Source organism: Haliotis asinina, chromosome 12 (genome assembly GCF_037392515.1).
Source record: "Haliotis asinina isolate JCU_RB_2024 chromosome 12, JCU_Hal_asi_v2, whole genome shotgun sequence".
NCBI classification, from domain to species: Eukaryota; Metazoa; Mollusca; class Gastropoda; order Lepetellida; family Haliotidae; genus Haliotis; species Haliotis asinina.
Genome location: NC_090291.1, coordinates 36308202 through 36327894, shown reverse-complemented (window position 1 = coordinate 36327894; position 19693 = coordinate 36308202). Strand labels below are relative to the sequence as shown.

Here is a 19693-nt window from a genome sequence, read left to right as displayed (position 1 = left end):
CAAAGGCTTCTGACAGATTTTAGCCGTAATTGTCCAATAAGACATTTTTATGTTTGATGTTTAATTCATGTTATCATGACATTAAAACCAAATGTTTTTATTAATGATTAATTTCATATGTTCACAGGTTGTTCACCATTCATCCCATGTTGGGTTGATCCCCTAGTCCAGATCAACAATTTGCAGACAGGTTGGAATTCAGTTGATGTCTACTCTTGCTCTCAAGTGAAGCATTATGAACTGAGTGCAGCGGCACTGTTGAATTTCTAGATTTAGCATTTAGTTAGGGTAATTCATGCACCCACTTGCCATTGATTTTAAAGGCATTATTCCATTTTTGGTGACAGTCATGTGACCAATAAAAAAGTTAAAAATCTGTAAAAAATAGAAGTCTTGAGCAAGTACACTGGGAAGTTAATGGCAAATTCGAAATGCAATTTGGTATCATCAGCCCAGAGAACATGTCCAAATTCCCTAAACTGTAGATTTTAAAGGCATTATTCCATTTTTGGTGACAGTCATATGATGAATAAAAAAGTTAAAAATCTGTAAAAAATAGAAGTCTTGAGCAAGTACACTGGGATGTAAATGACAAGTTTGAAATGCAATTTGGTATCATCAGACCAGAGAACATGTCCAAATTCCCTAAACTGTAGATTTTAAAGGCATTATTCCAGTTTTGGTGACAGTGATATGACGAATAAAAAAGTGAAAAATCTGTTAAAAATAGAAGTTTTGAGCAAGTATATTGAAAAGTTAATGACAAGTTTGAAATGCAATTTGGTATCATCAGACCAGAGAACATGTCCAAATTCCCTAAACTGTAGATTTTAAAGGCATTATTCCATTTTTGGTGACAGTCATGTGACGAATAAAAAAGTTAAAAATCTGTTAAAAATAGAAGTCTTGTGCAAGTACACTGGCATGTTAATGACAAATTTGAAATGCAATTTTGTATCATCAGCCCAGAGAACATGTCCAAATTCCCTAAACTGTAGATTTTAAAGGCATTATTCCAGTTTTGGTCTCAGTCATGTGATGAATAAAAAAGTTAAAAATCTGTAAAAAATAGAAGTCTTGAGCAAGTACAGTGGGAAGTTAATGACAAGTTTGAAATGCAATTTGGTATCATCAGCCCAGAGAACATGTCCAAATTCCCTAAACTGTAGATTTTAAAGGCATTATTCCAGTTTTGGTCTCAGTCATGTGATGAATAAAAAAGTTAAAAATCTGTAAAAAATAGAAGTTTTGAGCAGGTACACTGGGATATTAATCACAAGTTTGAAATACAATTTGGTATCATCAGCCCAGAGAACATGTCCAAATTCCCTAAACTGTAGATTTTAAAGGCATTATTCCATTTTTGCTGACAGTGATATGACGAATAAAGAAGTTAAAAATCTGTAAATAATAGAAGTCTTGAGCAAGTACATTGACAAGTTAATGACAAGTTTGAAATGCAATTTGGTATCATCAGACCAGAGAACATGTCAAAATTCTGTAATCTGTAAATTTTAAAGGCGTTAATTCAATGTATTGTTAAGGTGATGTGACAAATAAGATTGTTCATAATCTCTCAAAATTTGAACTATTGACTAGGTAGAATCACAACTTCTTAACAAGTATGAAATGCTCTTTACTGTAATAAGCTTAGAGAACATCTTCAAAATTCCATAAACTGTAGGTGTTAAGGTCAATGTTCCATTTCTGATCAAGGGTGTATGACAAATAGAAATAGTTAAACACCTCGGAAAGTAAGAACTTTTGACCCAGTACATTCAGAAATTGACCACAAGTTTGAAATGTAATTTACTATCATCTGTACAAAGGAAATATTGAAACTCCATAAACTGTAGGGTTTGCATGCTTTATTCCAAGTGCATGGGACTAATGATTCATGTATAATGTAGAGTCAATTAAAAAGAAAGGTACAGCATCATTAAGAATGGGTATCCCAGAAACTACAAGTAATTCCAATTACTTGTATTATTTATTTCACCAGATTATTTATGTCACCATGACATGCAGTATCACTGTCACAGTTCTTAGGTACTGATTGCTGCAGTTGTATGAACCACCAGTGGCTACCACATCAGTACCTAATGTAAACACCCCTTGTACAGACATCCTCTGTCAGTTTTCTCCTCATATTGACAATCAGTTATCAAATCAGCAGGATTAGAATGTGCTCCATATTTTGTTTCTGTTGGCCTTTTTGTGACAGGTAGCTTCCTATGATGAGTTCATAACAAAATACCAGATTATTTTATAGCCCTGGGGCTTTTTTTATAGTGGTAGCTAAGCTCTTGCAAATACAAAGGGTATAATGTTCAGTGTCATAGAATTGTAAATACCATATACTGACACATTCATTGTTGGTTAGCCAATGGCATTACTTGTTTGTTGGATTCTTTTCGACAGACATAAAGGTATGTGTCTATACCAACTTAATGACTTTAGTACTACATATCATTATGTTTAACATGGTATTCTTCAAGTCTACTACTTGGGAAGATATGCAGCACTGTTTTGTTTTGTAATAAAACACCTTCAACAAAATTGATTTCTTTTGTCATTTTATGGGAAAATGTGACAATGGTTATGTTTTACCTGGCCACCTGACGCTCTACAACATTTCTGAATACACAGACAAGTAACACCATGATTTAGACAGAAAATGTCCACTGTGACATGTTCACCGAGAACATGATTCAGCTGTCAGTGTTCAGCTTCATTTATAGGATGCCACAGATATTGGCTTTACTCTTACCTCAATGCAAATATTTACAGTTGATATCCTTGATTGTGATGTGACGGGTTGTATGATATGAGGCATCATAAACAACTACCTCTCATTTTACACTTTATTCATCTTTTCAAAAGCTGTCCCAAACATGTAAACCTCTGATGTCTTAAGAGTCACATGTGCATGTGGTACTTTTTGTAAAATGTACTAAAGGTTTCCTTAAAAAAGTGCTTCTCATGATGTATAAGCACACCTATATTTCAAGTTTATTATTAAAGAACATGACACATAACCCAAGCATTGATCACCAAACACCAAATTCAGCTCCAACACTGGGAAAGTCTGCAAACAACCCACCACACTGCTGAAAGTGTGTGTATGGTTTTACTTCACTTTTAGCAATATTCCAGCAATATCCCGATGGGGAACACTGGACTTGGGTCTCATGTTGATCAAACACTTTATAACCACCCATGCTAAAGGAGTAGAATTCATGCTCTCAAATTTTCTTCAGGTACATGCTCACCCATACTGCTTAGTGGAAACAAAACAGGCTCAGTGCTGAGGAAAATGTATATACTTTATATATTCTTTGGTTTTATGAATTTCCTGGAATCACTGACTGATTATATAAACTGTAATTATGACTTGACAACAACAACACTCAATTTCCATGTCAAACTCTTTCATACAACGATACATAACTGATACAGTTTCATGAATGTACAGTGGTAAACATGTACAAGGAGTGCTTTCATTGATTTTGTCCATGCCAACCCTGGGGGTCACTTGGTAGACTTACTTTGGTGTCATAAAGAACATCATCACCCCGCCCCAGCGGTAAATTATCAACGGTACCTTACATAATTACGATCGATTTCTTAACAAACATTGGGACATGTCTTTATTTTCCGTAGTATTGAAATGGTAGTTAGGTTGAAATACACTCTCATTGCACGCTTATCAACTTAACACGACAGAGCAGAAGTAAACCGAATGCTGTTCAACTGAGAAGTTGTGCGTAAGAAAGACGTACGACCTGGTCACATAAGCTCCGCCCACTAATGATTATTCATGTTCAGTCGGGACTTAAGACCTGTCGGGGTTTAAGGGCTCTACATACGTAAGTCCCAAAACATTCGATGTCAATTTAAATCTACCAGGATTTTAATCGTAGTATTCTTCAGTTGTTTTAATTTTGGCTAGCATTTTGTACACTCGCCAGCAGCTGAAGGGATGATGTAAATCCAGCTAGGGTCCATGCAGGTAGCAAAGGTACTGTAAGTCCCCATGGTCCCCTAGTGTGGTGATCTACCTTCTGTTGTTGGCGATCTATAGCCTCTTCTTATATTGTATTGTCTAAATAGTGATATTGGTTTTAACTTTTCATGCAGGTTTTAATCAAACTTGTGATATTCTAGTTGTTTTACTGTCCTTCGTTGACAGATTTTTAGAATGTGCATAAATTTCATTTAAGTGTTCATTCAAGTGTCCTCTTCACGATATGGCTGAGAAATTGCCGATGTGACGTTAAATATTAACTCACTCACTCACTCACTCACTCACTCTAAGGGATGCAACTTTTCAAAGGGAATTGCATCGCCGTATGTGTCTGTAGAAGTGTACGGAGAACGCTGATTGGTGTTAGTTATATAATGTCAGTGGGAATATTACTAAGTCAGGGCCAGAGGCCCAAGGTACTGATAAACACGGGTGTCGTGGAACCATCATGTGGCTTATGAGATATGCAAGGATGTTAAATTTCAACAGAAACATTCACACCATGCCATGAATTCACATCATATCCTGCTATTCAGGATCTTTACTTCACCTGGTCGTGTAAACATTCCGTCTATGCCTTATCGTAATGGGGCGCAATGTCGCTGTTTCCTGTTCTTAAGCTTTATACATGCGCCGATATAGCGATCATTTGACACCAAAACCAAGGACACAAAGGGAGGGTTTTCGAAGCGCTTGCTAGACCAGAGAGCCGATACGATGTACACGTTGTTTGCAGTGTTGCTGTTCCTGTCGTTCATGAGGACTTCCTTGACCCACGAAGTCACTGTAGAATTTGACAATCTTACACTCACAAACTGCCGCCTACGCAATCGAGCAGATGCTTCAAATAAGAAAACCGTTGTTTTATACAACACCGAGTCATTGACTTATAAAATATGCTTGACGAAAGAGAAAACATTTCGGCTTGACAAACTAAGATACTCCAATGACGGCTTGAAGGATCTCATAACCTTCTCTATTAATGGCAGAGAGATTGGAAGGGTGGAAACACGAGAGCTTGTTGGAAAAGGTGAATTGTGGAATGATATTTTGGAAGTTGTGAACATTGGAGTTGAAAGGAGGCTTGCTGCGGGAAATTATTCGTTGACAGTGAGGGCAGAACATGCTGACAGGTATGGAGTAGAGTTAGACTCGCTGACTTTTAGCCTCGATGGAACGAGTCGGAATGACAGTAGCCAGTGCGCGTCTGGGCAGAACGATGAGTCAATTGCTCTGTTGGGAGGGTGTTTTCCAGGTAACTTGTTTCTTTGATGTTTTAACGCCATACGTAACAAACTTTGTCTTTATTGTTGAACAAGACACTCAACAAACGTTGTCTTTGTTGTTTAACAACATTCTTCAAACTTGTTTTTTCTCCCTGTTGTTCAGCACCACACTTAACAAATTTTGTCTTTGTTAACGTTGTTTTAAGTCACACTCCTGAAACTTCTTGTTTTCCCTGTTGTTGAGTACCACACTCAACACATTTTGTCTTTGTTAAAGTTGTTTAACGTCACACTCTTCAAACTTGTTGTTTTCCTGTTTTTGTTGTTAAACGTCACACCCTCTTAAGACTTGCTATTTGTCCCTGTAGTTGAACAACACACTCAACAAACTTTGTCTGCGTTGTTAATCGTCATATTCAACCAACACTGTCTTTGTTGTTTAACGTTACGCTCTTTAAACCTGTTGTTTCTCATTGTTGTTGAACGTCACACTCAAAGCCTTTGTCCTTGTTGTTTAAAGTCACACTCTTCAAACCTATCGTTTGCCCCCATTGTTAAACAACACACTCTGACTACGTTGTTGAACAACACACTCAACAAACGGTGTCTAAGCTGTTGAACAACACACTCAACAAACTTTGTCTACGTTGTTAAAGCCACACCCTTCATACTTTGTCTTTGTTGTTTGAAACGCTCAGCTATCCCATTGTGTGTCTTTGCTATTACATACATTATATGCCACACTCAGCAAACTGCAGTTTTTCTTTTAGGAGATAAACATCATGTCAGCCGGAGGTTTCAAATGAAATATTCCCGTGCTTCAAATACTCAATAACACCCGGAAATTGGCCAACACATGATGTTTATCGACATTGTAAACACAAAAGTAAACCAAAGGGGTTTTAGTGTCTGCACTCGTTTACATCGAATATGGACACAGCAGTGAAGTGTCATCAGCTGTCGTTTCAGCTGGTTCTCATGGTAGCATCTGGAGTTGCTCATTTGTGACGTCATTCTAACTTTACGTCACAATATGATTTGAATGACGTCACCACTGTTGATGACACAACAAAACAATTGTTTACGTGTCAATAAGCCGTGAATAGTCTTTCAGTTTCCGGGAATCTAATACCATTTATTCATGTTTTTCAACCAATCAGATTACAGAATACAGTAACTTTTGGTTTACAATGTTGGTTAACGCCGGACATCAATCTTGTTGGCTGCACAACCGGCCCGGTTATCATCTGAAATAGCTTGACAATTGTCGTATTACCTTATACCGCAAAGCGTATAGCAGATGCTCGTTCACTCTCACGCATTCACAATGTTTATTCACCTGTTTTATATGGATATTCAAAGCAAACGTGGCATTAGTTTCGTATATCTGACACAAGAGAAGTCTAAAGAAAAGTTCAACCATGTGTACGTGGAGCAGTTCAGCTAACATGAGTTTTATTTTGATAGATAATGAAGAGAGGATCATATCAATGTCGCTATATCCATACTTGGATCAGTGACTGTATTGATTGTATTCAACCTGTCGTTATGTCGTAACAGTTTGGAGAAAGAGGTCCTCTGATGCCTTTATCTCTTTATTTTTAGGCTTTATTTTCTCATCCTTGACATATCCATGATAACAAAGTTGAATTTGTCAGAAACTGACCACTGGGCTGAGAGGCCTGAACAAATAACAGAATTGTGACGTGTTAGTTTATTTTATCTATTTTTTATTGTTAGTTTAGTCTTTGAATCGCTCAGGTTTTTGACCAGCTTTTGTCATTTCTATCCATAATCAGAAGCTTGGCACTAACCGAAATTTGGATGAATCAGTTGACCTTAAGTCATTTAGATATCCCATTAACGATTTTCAGAACAGAATTGAGAATACCGAGGAACTGTTTATTACTCAATGTTACAATCACACAAGAAGTACTAGAATCTGAAACAGCCGAGTGGTCTGTTTTTAAAACTACATGTTACTCTACAAGGAAATGATGACACAATGCCATTTTAGAAAGTAGTCAAAATTAGCAGTGTAAGTCGCAATGGCTCAGTTTGTGTGCTGGCGATCCGGACTGAGGGTGCGGGTTCGAATCCCTCCAAAAGTACTAAAATCTGTACTTTACTAAGAACGTGTAATCCCAAATATAAAATGTTACAAAGAATTGGTTTATCATTATGGTCTGTTTCAAAGAACGAAACGGACCGAATACAACCATTATAGTTTGTATCCATGAAAGGGTTCTCGTCTTAATGTGTAGGCCATTTAATTACAATGTACACACATTTCGATAGCTGAAGTCATTCAGTATATAGTTCTCACACCAGATATATTTCACATCGTCCGTCAATGTGTGTCTTGTTATTGCGACAATGTAAATGTTCAGAATTGTTCAAAGTCACATTCACGGCCCCGTTTCACAAAACTCTCGTAAGCCTAAGGTATCGTAACTTTTCTCGTAGCATTTGTGCCTGGCATACTGTAACATAGGAGGTGGAAATGCTACGAGAAAAGTTACGAGACCTTAGGCTTACGAGAGTTTTGTGAAACGGGGCCCAGGTCTCTTCCAGCCATTTCAAATTCAAAACAAAATGTTCATTGATGTGATGATGTGTCATTAACCCCGTCTGGCCCAGACAATCCAGTGATAGATTTTATGAACAACGATCCCGGGGTAGATTACCCGAGGGCCCGCCCATCTAATGCACTAACCAATCACCCATGCCAGGTATGTCATAATTGGGATCACTTGCAACCTCGTAACTCCGTGTGAGGTGGAGGTATTTTGCTAGACATTCTACCCAGAGAGCAGCTCGGATCAAGTCTGTTGAAGGCCAGGGCCCTGTTTCACAAAACTCTCGTAAGCCTAAGATCTCGTAATTTTTCTCGTAGGATTTGTGGCTGGCATACTATAACATAGCAGGTGCAAATGCTACGAGAAAAGTTACGAGATCTTGGGCTTACGAGAGTTTTGTGAAACGGGGCCCTGGTCACCGATACCAATCTGTCCAGGTGGTCAGTATTCCAGACACTATTACCTGTTGCAATGTAGGTCAACTGACATGATAGTAAATGTTAGTGTCACTCAAATATTTAGGCACATGCCAGCTTCAATCGTCACAAAATTTATATAGAAAACAAATAAAATAAACAATTTGAGCAATAACGTAAACAACACTTGTTCATTAATTTTACATTAATGTTGTTATATATGTACTTGATGATGTTAAAGTTGTAGTATTACGTATTTAGAAGTAATCTTAAACAAGATTCATTGAGAAGGATCTGTGTTGATGTATGTAGCTATTCCAAAATGATCGGCAGTCTAAAAGGACACCTTGTTCTGTCTCACAATCCCCGAACCGCAGAAGTTCCCCAACCAGCCGCCCTTTCGTGCAATGCTAAAGCTCTAAATAAGGCAAGATTTCCTCGGGTTCACAATCTACCTTCTCACGGCGTCATTAGAAATTTTGAAAAAGTAAGTGAGTTAATATTTAACGTCACATCGGCAATATCTCAGCCATATCGTGACGAGAACATTTAATACTGAAATGAAATACAGGTCTGCCATAAAAACTGTCAACGAAGGACAGTAAAACAACTAGAGTATCACAAATGGAATTAAAAACAGCGTGGAAAGTGAAAACTAATATCGCTATTCGGACAATACAATATAAAATCAGGCTACAGATGGCCAACAACTGGAAGTAGATCACCATACCATGGACCATGGGGACTTACAGAACCTTTGCTACCTGTATGGATCCTAGTTGGATTTAAATCATCCCCTCAGCTGTTAGCAATTTAGACACATCTAGCCAAAAAATAAAAATACACATATGCTAAGACTAAGAACAGTGGAAAGTTTAAATTTACTGTGAATGTTTTTGGACTTACGTACCCTCTCAGGAGGACAATAATTTTACAATACTTCAACCCCCTTTGAGGGTACACATTCTTCTGCATCAGATCACGGATGTAAGTTCTAATGCTAGCTTTGTAATCAGAGTATGGAATAAGACGTGGTGTAACAGATTTGTTGAGTGCTGCCTTGGCAGCAAGATCGGTCATTGTGTTACCAGAAATGCCTACGTGGCTGGGTAACCAACAAAAGACGATGTCGTATTGGCCAGATTATTATACAATTCAATAAATTCAATTAAAAATGGATGTTTACAAGAAATATTTTTAATAGCCTGAAGGCAAGAAATAGAGTCTGAAAAGATTGTATACTGTTTATGTGTAGGGTATCTTTGAATATATTTAAGAGACGTTAATATGGCGTTAGCTTCTGCTGTGAAAATAGAGCTGTTATCCGGTAATCTAAAGGATGTTGTTCTGGATCCAGTGACACAAGCCACTGCGCCACCGTCCTTGGATCCATCTGTAAATAAGGATTTATAATTGCTATATTTATATTTTAATTGATTATTTTCTTGTTGATATTGAATTTGTAATTCATTCATTTCTGATTTTCTAAATGTGATCAGTGTTAGGAGATGATTTGTTATTGTATAAATCCTCATACACAAGATTGAAAACACAGTTAAATGCAGGGTTTGACTCATTGGAATATATTTTTTTTATACTGTAAAACTTATTTTATACGTCGCTGCTCACGAGATATTTCATCAGTCTCGAAGTACAGGCCGCCAACAGGTGAAGTTTGAAAGGAGTCGAGACAAAGTCTTAGACCTTCATACTGGACCAGGACAGAACCTAATAATTTCAAGCTGCTTTTGCAGGATCCACCATAGGCGATGGAGCCATAATCAAGTTTAGAACGCAAGAGTGATCGATATAGATGGAGAAGGGTAACTTGATCCCCTCCCCATTTAGAATTTGAAACCACTTTCAACAAGTCAGGTGCTTTCAGGCATTTAGTTTTTATGTAGGTTGTATTTTCGACAAAAATGTATGCGTTTAGTTTTCGATTTAGAAAATTTAAAGCCGTTTACAAGACACCATTTATTAATCTTGTTTAACCACAACTGTAGTTGCCGTTCAATGGTATGCATATTTTTACCACAAGAAATATTAAAACCATCAACAAATAATGATCCATTAATTGAATCGTTTAAAACTTTAGTTAAACTGTTTATCTTTATACTAAAAAGTGTGACAGACAAAATACTGCCTTGTGGAACACCCTGATCCTGATTGTAATGATCAGACAGGGTAGAACCCACGCGGACTTGAAACTGTCCTGTCATTATTTGCCTCATATAAATTGAGGCAAACAACATCGCAAGCCGGAGTCATGTAAGTCTCTTAAAATACCATATTTCCAGTTTGTGCCATAAGGTTTTTCTAGATAAAAAAAAGATAGACACAGCATGTTGTTTATTAATTAGTGCGTTTTTAACTAATGATTCCAAACGCACTAAGTGGTCGACTGTACTTCTGTTTTTTATGGAAACCAAACTGTATGTCTGTGTTGAGATTATTTCTTTCCAAGTACCAAACAAAGTCGATTATTTATTATGCCTTCCATGGTCTTGCAAACACAGCTAGTTAATGAAATCGGACGATAATTGGATGGATCCGTATGACCACGTCCAGGTTTGGGTATCGGTACTACTGTAGCGTCAAGTCATGAAGAAGGAAATTTCACTGAAGTCCAAATATCATCAAAAACATATAACAGCGTCTCTAAACAGGATCGGACAATAATTGGATGGATCCGTATGGTCACGTCCAGGTTTGGGTATCGGTACTACTATAGCGTCACGCCACGAAGAAGGAAATTTCCCGAAGTCCAACTATCATATAAACTATACAAGAGCGTCTCTAAACAGGATTCTGGGAAGTGCTTCAGGAGTTGATAATGTATGTTATTAGCTCCTGTAGCAGTGTCATGAGCTTGATCAAGAGCAGTATGGAGTTCATGAATAGAAAATGTTTCATTATAGTCTTCCCCATTATATGAGTTGAAATTAATAGTTTTCTTTTCTTGTTGTGTTTGATATTGTTGGAATTTAGGCACACCATTAGAGGAGGAAGAATGTTTAGCGAGAGTTTCAGCCAGTTTATTTACAATATCTGATTTATCAGTAGGCAATTGATCTCCATGTTTCAGATGACGGACACTAGATTAGTACCATTACCTTTAATTTTCTGGGCCATGTTCCATATCTTCGACATGGGTGTCCGAGAATATATTTTGGATACATAATTTTGCCAAGATTGGCATTTGTTCTGTTTCAAGATACACCGTGATTTAGCATTTTAAATATTTTAAACTTATTTAAATTATGCACCATAGGATGGCGACGGAAATAGTGTTCTGCTTTTTTTCCCTTGCCTTCCTAGCTTGTTTACAGTCATTGTTGAACCATGGTTTTCGAATACCAGTATGTGGAACTGCAGAGGAATTTGGTATACACTCATCAGCTATGGAATTCAGTTCATCCGAAAAACATTTAATTGCATCCGGAACGTCAATAAACCGTTCAGGTTTAAGTTTCATATAAACCCAGTTGGCCTTTTAAAAATTCCGTCTTGATGATGTACGAAGATCAGATGGAGTTACAGATTTTAGTATAGTAGGAAAATGGTCACTTCCACTTACGTCATCGTGGACTGACCATTCAAATTCATTGAGTAGTTCTGAATTTGTGAGTGACACGTCGGGAGCAGAATAGGTCCCTGTACAGAGGGTGTAAATTTGTGTTGGAACCATCATTATAAATACATAAATCTTTGTCAGAACAAAAGACCTCCTGCGATTTACCTTTAGTGTTTGTAGTTACACTACCCCAGAGTGGGCTGTGCCTATTGAAATCTCCCATTATAATACAGGGCTGTGGGAGTTGGTCATACAGAGCTTGGAGATCAGTTTCGTGAAACGTCGAAGACGGAGCGATATAGAGAGAGCATTGTGTAAACGCTACATGTGAATTCTCACTGCAACAGCCTGAATATTAGTAGTAAATGAAACAGGGCTATGGATAACGTTTTGTCAGTCTAGAATGGATGATCCTCCAGTGACCCTATCGCCCAGAGGTAAAAAAACAATGGTATGCATTAAAATGACGAAGGTCAAATGTATCTGTCTGTTTTCTGTTTTAAATATGTCTCTTAAATATGTCTCTTGAAGACAGATCGCTGAAGGTGTAAAATCTTGGATTAATAGCCGTAATTCATGTAAATTAGTCCTCAATCCTCTACAGTTCCACTGTACAATATTATTGGAATAAACTATCTTTTTGAGGGATTTATTGGGGATCTACCCCGCACTCTTTCGCAGGGCGACAAGCTATGTGCCCTAGAATGGACGTTTTCAGATACGTCCATGTCTTCAAGAGACCCATATTTATTGAACATCTGAATTCTATTTTGCGACCCTTTAGGGGCTCTGCCACTTTGTTGCTTTGAACCATCAGACTTTGGCTTAGGTTTACTTTTAACAGTTTGTTGACTATCAGCTGTCGATTGAGATGTTGAGTTTGACTGAGATGATGATTTGTGGTAAGAAGAAGACTATGATGTACTAGGAAGTGATTCTTCAGTCTCAGATGATATAGCTGGGTACAACAGCTGTGGGGACTTGACCCAAGTCAAAGTAGTTTGGCAGCCAGTGGATGATTTTGTTATTTTAGAGTTAGACTCAGATGATGGTTTTGCTACTGTAGCATAACTTTCTGGAAGATCAGATCTCTATAACATTTTTTGCCTCAGAAAAAGAGATATTTTGAGTAAATTTGATTTTGTTTATCGCCATTTGTTCTTTCCAAAAAGGACACTGTTTAGAAAATAAATGAGGAATGGTCGCCTGAGCAGTTGATGCATTTTTTAAAATCACTAGTACAATCTTCTGTAGTGTGTGTTTTCTCACCACAGTCAGCACACACAACAATGTGCAAGTAGTTACCCCGTGTCCATATTTCCGGCATTTAAAACACATGAGCGGGTTGGGGATGTAGGTGTCAACTTGAATGTTACAGTAGCCTGCCTTCACTGATTTGGGTGCATTTGTACGTATTCGTTTTGATGGTTTCGTTGTTTTTCCGAGTTGAAAAGCGCTTCATATAAAGAACATCTTGATCCTTCATTTCTGATGCTATATCAAGGTCCGACATTTCGAACAATCGATCACGATCTCTCACGATACCTTTTCTTGTATTCAAGGTTTTGTGAGCACAGACCGTGACCGGAATGCCCACGAAAGATTTATAATGTTCATCAGGTTGATTGCTTGTTGATTTTTCCCGCATTCAACTTGCAGCGCACCCGAACGTAAGCGTCTAATGTTTTTAACATCCCCAGCGATACCTTGAATACCCTTGGATACAGCAAAGGGGTTCAGCTTTAACGGTGTCTTTTCAGGAGTCTCAATCACAACGAAACGCGGCTAATACTCAATCGATGCAGACGGTCTGTGGTCAGTATCAACAGGATCATTTTCAAGTGGACGTTTTGTTTTTTTGGTTGGAATTTCGTAAGTCATGGTTAGTGTAATATGGTTCATCATCCGAGCTCCCCACCCACCACGGAATACCACAAGGACAATGCTAAAAAGCGGACCTCCAGCTTGCAGCACCAAGGATACCCGGATGATATACTCCAGCAGAAAAATGAAAGTTTAATCATTCCACCAGATTGGCCCATGAGTCACCGCCATCTGGGCATACGACTCTGGGCAAAACATAAAAAATCTATCTATCTATCTACCGGGCCCATTCAACCTCCCGTCTGGGTGAAGTCAGGGCCAAAGTGGTGCATTGAGTAACAGGGACACGGTTACAGTCCCCTATTGCCCTCAACCACCAGGATCCCTTTCTCCGCCGACACAGGACCGCAACCCACGGCAATCGGGTTGGTGGACCAAATATGCCCCCGGGTCCACAACGGAGGTGAACGGCTCTTAGCGTTACCCAGCACCCACCACGAGGAGGTGGCCGTTCACGAGTGCTAAGTTTGAAAGAAATCTTGGTTTCCTTTACTCTTATAGATACTCAAAGACTACGTCTTTGTATAGGTCCTCAGTGCCGGCTGTAGAGCATGCCATACTTACTCCTTTCTCGAACACCCGGTGTCGTCACTGATCTGAGTCATTCATTCAAACTTATGTCACCGCTAGTGATCACAGTTAGTGATGTCTGTTTTGTTGGATAATCGAGGTTGTTTATTGTCCGGCGTTGATGCTGTATATTCTAGTTGTTCTCCCTTAACATTCAAGCTTTGCCTTCCGATAGCAGGGTGTTAGTACCATCGCAGTGAGTTGCATGAGATGATAGTTTAATCGTTCACAATTTCCGTTTGCCTAGTCCAGATGTGATCACAAGTGTTTAATGAACTTCCGCTCGATTATTCATCAGTTAGCCTCATTTTTATGTCCAGTGGCCTCTGGAATCCTACATGAGTTGCACTGACAAAATAAATACACTCCGGATTACCGATCACTTATTGTTTGTGAGCTGAATATAGTACAATATGACGACGTTTTGTAAATAATCGAGTATGGACCAGACAATCCAGTGATCAACAGCATGAGCATCTATTTACGATGATATACATCAGCCAGGTCAGCAAGTCTGCCCACCTGATTCCATCTGTTGCATTTTACGACAACGGTATTTGGCATGATTCTCGGTTCATTACTACGTCACTCACTGGTTTGTGCCGTCATCATTCGATTAACTCGTCACCTTACTATAATAACATATTACTCTGACGTTAAAAACAAAAACACAAACTCTGAATTCTGAAATTCTTTTATCGGGATGTGTATACGTGCAGGAACCCACGGGTTTACCCATATTTTCCTTTATTACAGAGTTACAGGTATGCAACAACCCCCCTTCCTTGCCTAACGCTGATGTGACTTCTGAAGGACAGTTTGTCGGAGCAAGGGCCACGTATAGCTGTAGGCCTGGCTTCCTGTTCTGTGGAAGGAGCGCCAAGTACCGCTGCTCCAGCACGGGCGAGTGGAATGGACTAAACGGCCAGTGTAACCGGGCTTTGTGGATAAACCCGGTTAGTTGTGTTTGGTGCTGCGCGATTTATACAGGACTCAATAGTTTGATGCGCAGACTTGTCTCCCTTAGGACAACATTATTTGATATTCAGATGCAGACTATCAGCAGTTCAGTGGCGTAGCGATACACTGCTCATTGGTTTCAAACGCAGATTTGTCTCCCTTAGGTAAACATTACTTCACATTCCGATGAAGACCATCATAGGTTTAGTGGTGTGGCCATACACGGCTCCTTAATTGAAACATAAGTGGATATTCAGGGGAGGCGATTGGTTTTTGTTAGACACATACCTTTCTTTGCTCGAAACGATATAGAGGAGCCGAACAATTCTTAGTAAGTTTCCATTAATTTCACACCTTTCAAGGACTTTAAATGAGTTAGTACAGAGGTTGTTTTTATACATGTTTCTGATACGTCACTAATGTGTTTAGTCCTTTAACTTGCAGTCTGTTAACTTCGAGGCGGCTCTCCCTTGTGAGATGACCGTGGGGTCCCGGGTTGAGATCATCGCCACGCCCACTTCTAGCACACGGTCAGTCACATGAAATGATCTTACTACTTTAGCAATGTATTTTTTGAGACACCCTCTTCAAACATGGCATAATTTTTGCTGTTGATTTCCTGACACTAACGTCATCACTGTACACATGCCTGTTGGCCGTTGAACCCAGCTTGTCACGCGGAGTTGCGTCCTATGTATGAATAAAACCATTTATCGTTGACAATGTCCTGTAGTCCCGTGAGGTACCACTTTCAGAACACCTGGTCCCCGATTCCTTTGCGCGAGTCAATTTTCGATATGCGAGGTGGGGCCAAGTTTACTTCCGGGACCAGATAAATATGCTTGGCTGCCACAGCTCTTGAACGTCGTAATGGTTGATTAATCTGGGAATTGTTACATCGGAAATGTGTTATTCCTGCAAGGATTGTGGGTTCCTTAATGTCAATTGACAACCATGAAACCTATCAAAAAGGTATGAAACGATGTTTGTCACCGGAAGTACTAACGTATCGAGAAGTGCCGTTTTGTGTTTTTAGGTTTTTCAGATGCGAACACGTGCTAAAGTGTTTCAAAAGCTTAATATACAACTGGAATATTTTTAAAAAGACGTTAATAACTCATTCACTCACACATTCCTGTACATACCCCATGCATGGCATGACTGCAACTCATGACTACCACTGGGATCGCCTAAGCAAACACTACAGCCTCTCATACGATACTTCTATTCGGATTCCGGCTCTCCTGTTCTTTGACGAGGCCAGATTTCTATCACCGTTCAAATATTGTTCGACTTTAAATGTTTACTAACCCGCTTAATTATCATTTAGACATTGTTTGGACGGAGAATATACCATTCACGCCAAGATAGCTATACAGGATAATATACATGTATCTGGGTTGGGTGGCCACTGTTGGCGGTGACTTCGTAGTAAGCGCGAAAGGGAAGTTGATTTGACGCATGGAGGTACCCGATTCAAGTTTTCATATGGCTCGTCATTTTGGCGTGGCGTGGCGTGGCGTGGCGTGGCGAGGCGAGGCGAGGCGAGGCGAGGCGAGGCGATATTTCATCAGAACATTCAAAAGACTGTTTAAAGCTTTAAGGGATTGGGCATCAGGCATTAGTTAAATACCATGGAACATTCCAAGAATCATAACAAAAGAGCATATAATCAGCACGCCAGTAACATATAGTGGGTTGCCATTTTCAGGTTTGTTCATAAACATTGCTGTATACTGTACTGCTACATTAACCGCTACTACTACAACTACCTCTTCTACTGCTACCTCTACTACTACAAACGCAGATGCGACGTTAATTTTTTGTAAGTACAAAATTGTCTTCTTGCTTGCTTTAGATTTCAAATGGCGCTGTTGTCTGACAACTCGGTGATATTGAATATGGACGTGCGGTTCAACAGCTCCTCCAAGCAGCACAACATCTACCTGTCCGGCAGGAAGGTCCAAACCTTCCCCTTTGCCGTCGGAACTGCATTTCGGGCCGAGATAGCGCGGGACATCCAAACATACAAGGTAGGGGAATGTTTCCTTCACGTTTCCGATACCATTTTCAAGACATATTATCCGGGTCACGCGAGTGCCCTGACCTTGACCCTCAGTAACTCTTGCGGAACAGTAGGATAGGGTAGTGGTTAAAGCGTTCGCTGACCACGTCATGTGATATTTCACATTAGAAAGTCGCATCACGCTAATCGCCAGAGGATATTGGACAGTCCATCTATATAATCAACGACTAATTCCAAAGTTGTTTCCTAAAACGACCCGACCTCATTTCTTGACCCCACCCTTTCGGATGTTTTGATTTTTGCAATTGTATGCAAGTTTTCTAAAATAATTCGGCTCTAACTTACATAACTTATTTAAGTGCAATGGCGTCCAGAGACGAAAGGATGCGTTAAATATCCCACTAAGTAATATTATCTTTCTTTACTACAATTCAAATTGAAAATTCAATGATTTTTTTGTTTCGAGATACTTGTAAGTCTGTTTGTTATTTAACTTAAGTCTCCAGACTATAAGGCCATGGTCTGTAAATAATCGAGTCAGGATCAGACAATCCAGTGATCCATTAGGATATGTGTCTGTTGAATGCGCATTACAAGAAAGGAAAAAACGTAATTCGGATAATTTCTCTTCCACCTAGAAGATGTAAGACATTTTCTTCAGTTTAGTGATATTAGCAAACGACAAGAGCAACGATCTTCGTAACTGGGATACGATGACATGTATCAACTAAGTAAACGAGTCTAACGATCCGATGACGTTGGTCTCCTCTTACGACAAGCATCAGTTGCTTAAAACTAATTCTGATTTTATTTAGACTTCTATATTACTTATATTCTGGCACTTCTACTAGTTTTTTGTATTGCACAGTATCGTTACATAAGCATCAAAGCCACTAAACAAGTACAGTGTGTGCAAAGGCATATGTCGTCATTTCAGGTGAGCCTCGACGGGAACTTTGCCTGTGAGCAGCCGGATAACTTCCCCGACATAAACCCAGATCGGCTGATCATCAATAACGACATCTCCATACAGGAAGTGAAATACATCAGACCTTGATCTCCAAGCTGACACTCTTGATCTTCTGATCTGATTACGTAGACCGTTCCGACATAATGTTTTCTTTTTCTTTTTAAATGTTTCAAATTTTACTGTCAAAATATAAGTCTGTGTTGTTCATGACGTCCCAGAGGCACTGCAATAATGGAGGGAAACCAACAGGAACTGTGAAACCAGCATCGGTGAGGTGATGACAGTTCGGTCTCGACATGCAGATCCTGTTCACAGACCGTTAGATCAGTCACTTCACCGTTAGCCGTCTGTCCTAGCCAGGATTACACTGAAACGAAAATGACAAATAAATCACGAAATGTTGACTATGGATTTACATCGTGTTCAACTAGTCTTTGGGATTTCGCTTTACAACCCGTGTGCTATCTGCCAGCACGTTCCATAGCTTTTCTCTGAAATCACAGAACGTCTGTATCAAGGTTCAGTATTTCAAATACATTTAAACTTCGTTTCAGGCAACAATGTATGTTCGTATGTTGAACTGTATAACACGCCTCTTGCAACAAGCATGTTTGCTGAATACTAAAATGACCAAAATGACTGACGCGCTTCAGTTTCTCGGCTAATCGTGGGTACTTTCTTTCAAAGGTTCCGTTGCACACAAACCGATCTTATCTAAGATCAAGCTTAGCAAGCAACGCCAACTTTACAATCGCCTAAACCTAGAGTTACACCCGTTCCACAAACGGATTTTACAGCGAGGGTAGTTGGTCTTGAGCGTACGATCCGATCCCAGCTAAGATCGAGACTTTTACGTGTCAGAGATAGAAAAATGCGAGGCACGAGTTATCTCCCTTAGCATCGTCTAGGAGACATTGGAAGTGGTTTGTGGTTTAGGAACCTGGAGCCAGAACAGAAATTTATACCTGATGTTCTTTCTTCACATAGAATCATGAAAACCGCCATTTTGATTTCTCTGATTGATTTTAGCGATCAAATGTTAGCCATTGCACCTTAGACTTTGGATCCTAACATTACGATTAAACTGGGTGAGATCGGTTCGTGGAACGGTATGCCGATCGTAACATAAAACTGGGATTTGGGGGGTTTACGATTATGGATCCCCCTATTATGATAGTACTAGGCGGTTGAGTAGCCCTGTTGTCAACACGTCAACCCAGGTTCTAATCTTCAGATGGGCGCGGTAAGTGAAGCCCATTTCCGGTTTGCCATGTTATCGCTGGAATATTCCTAAAAGCAGCTTAAAACCTTACTTACTTACTCACTCACTCAGGGTAACACTTACACAGTGTCACCCGTCAGTAACAGTTATCTCCCTTCCCAAATTAGGTCCAGGAAAGTAAACAAAGGAGCAGAGTAATAAGGCAAAATGCTGTTCTTTTTGTGACGGGGAGGTGG

The 19693-nt window shown here is 39.3% G+C and overlaps 1 protein-coding gene across 1 annotated transcript; it reads left to right on the top strand.

Moving 5' to 3' along the window:
• The first annotated feature begins 4681 nt into the window (after nucleotides 1-4681).
• Nucleotides 4682-18650, top strand: LOC137259003 (uncharacterized). The gene is made up of 5 exons (XM_067796704.1): nucleotides 4682-5282; nucleotides 15036-15235; nucleotides 15669-15769; nucleotides 17098-17272; nucleotides 18203-18650. The coding sequence occupies exons 1-5, from the start codon at nucleotides 4745-4747 to the stop codon at nucleotides 18320-18322; spliced, it is 1134 nt and encodes a 377-aa protein (XP_067652805.1). The 5' UTR covers nucleotides 4682-4744; the 3' UTR covers nucleotides 18323-18650.
• Nucleotides 18651-19693: the final 1043 nt, after the last annotated feature.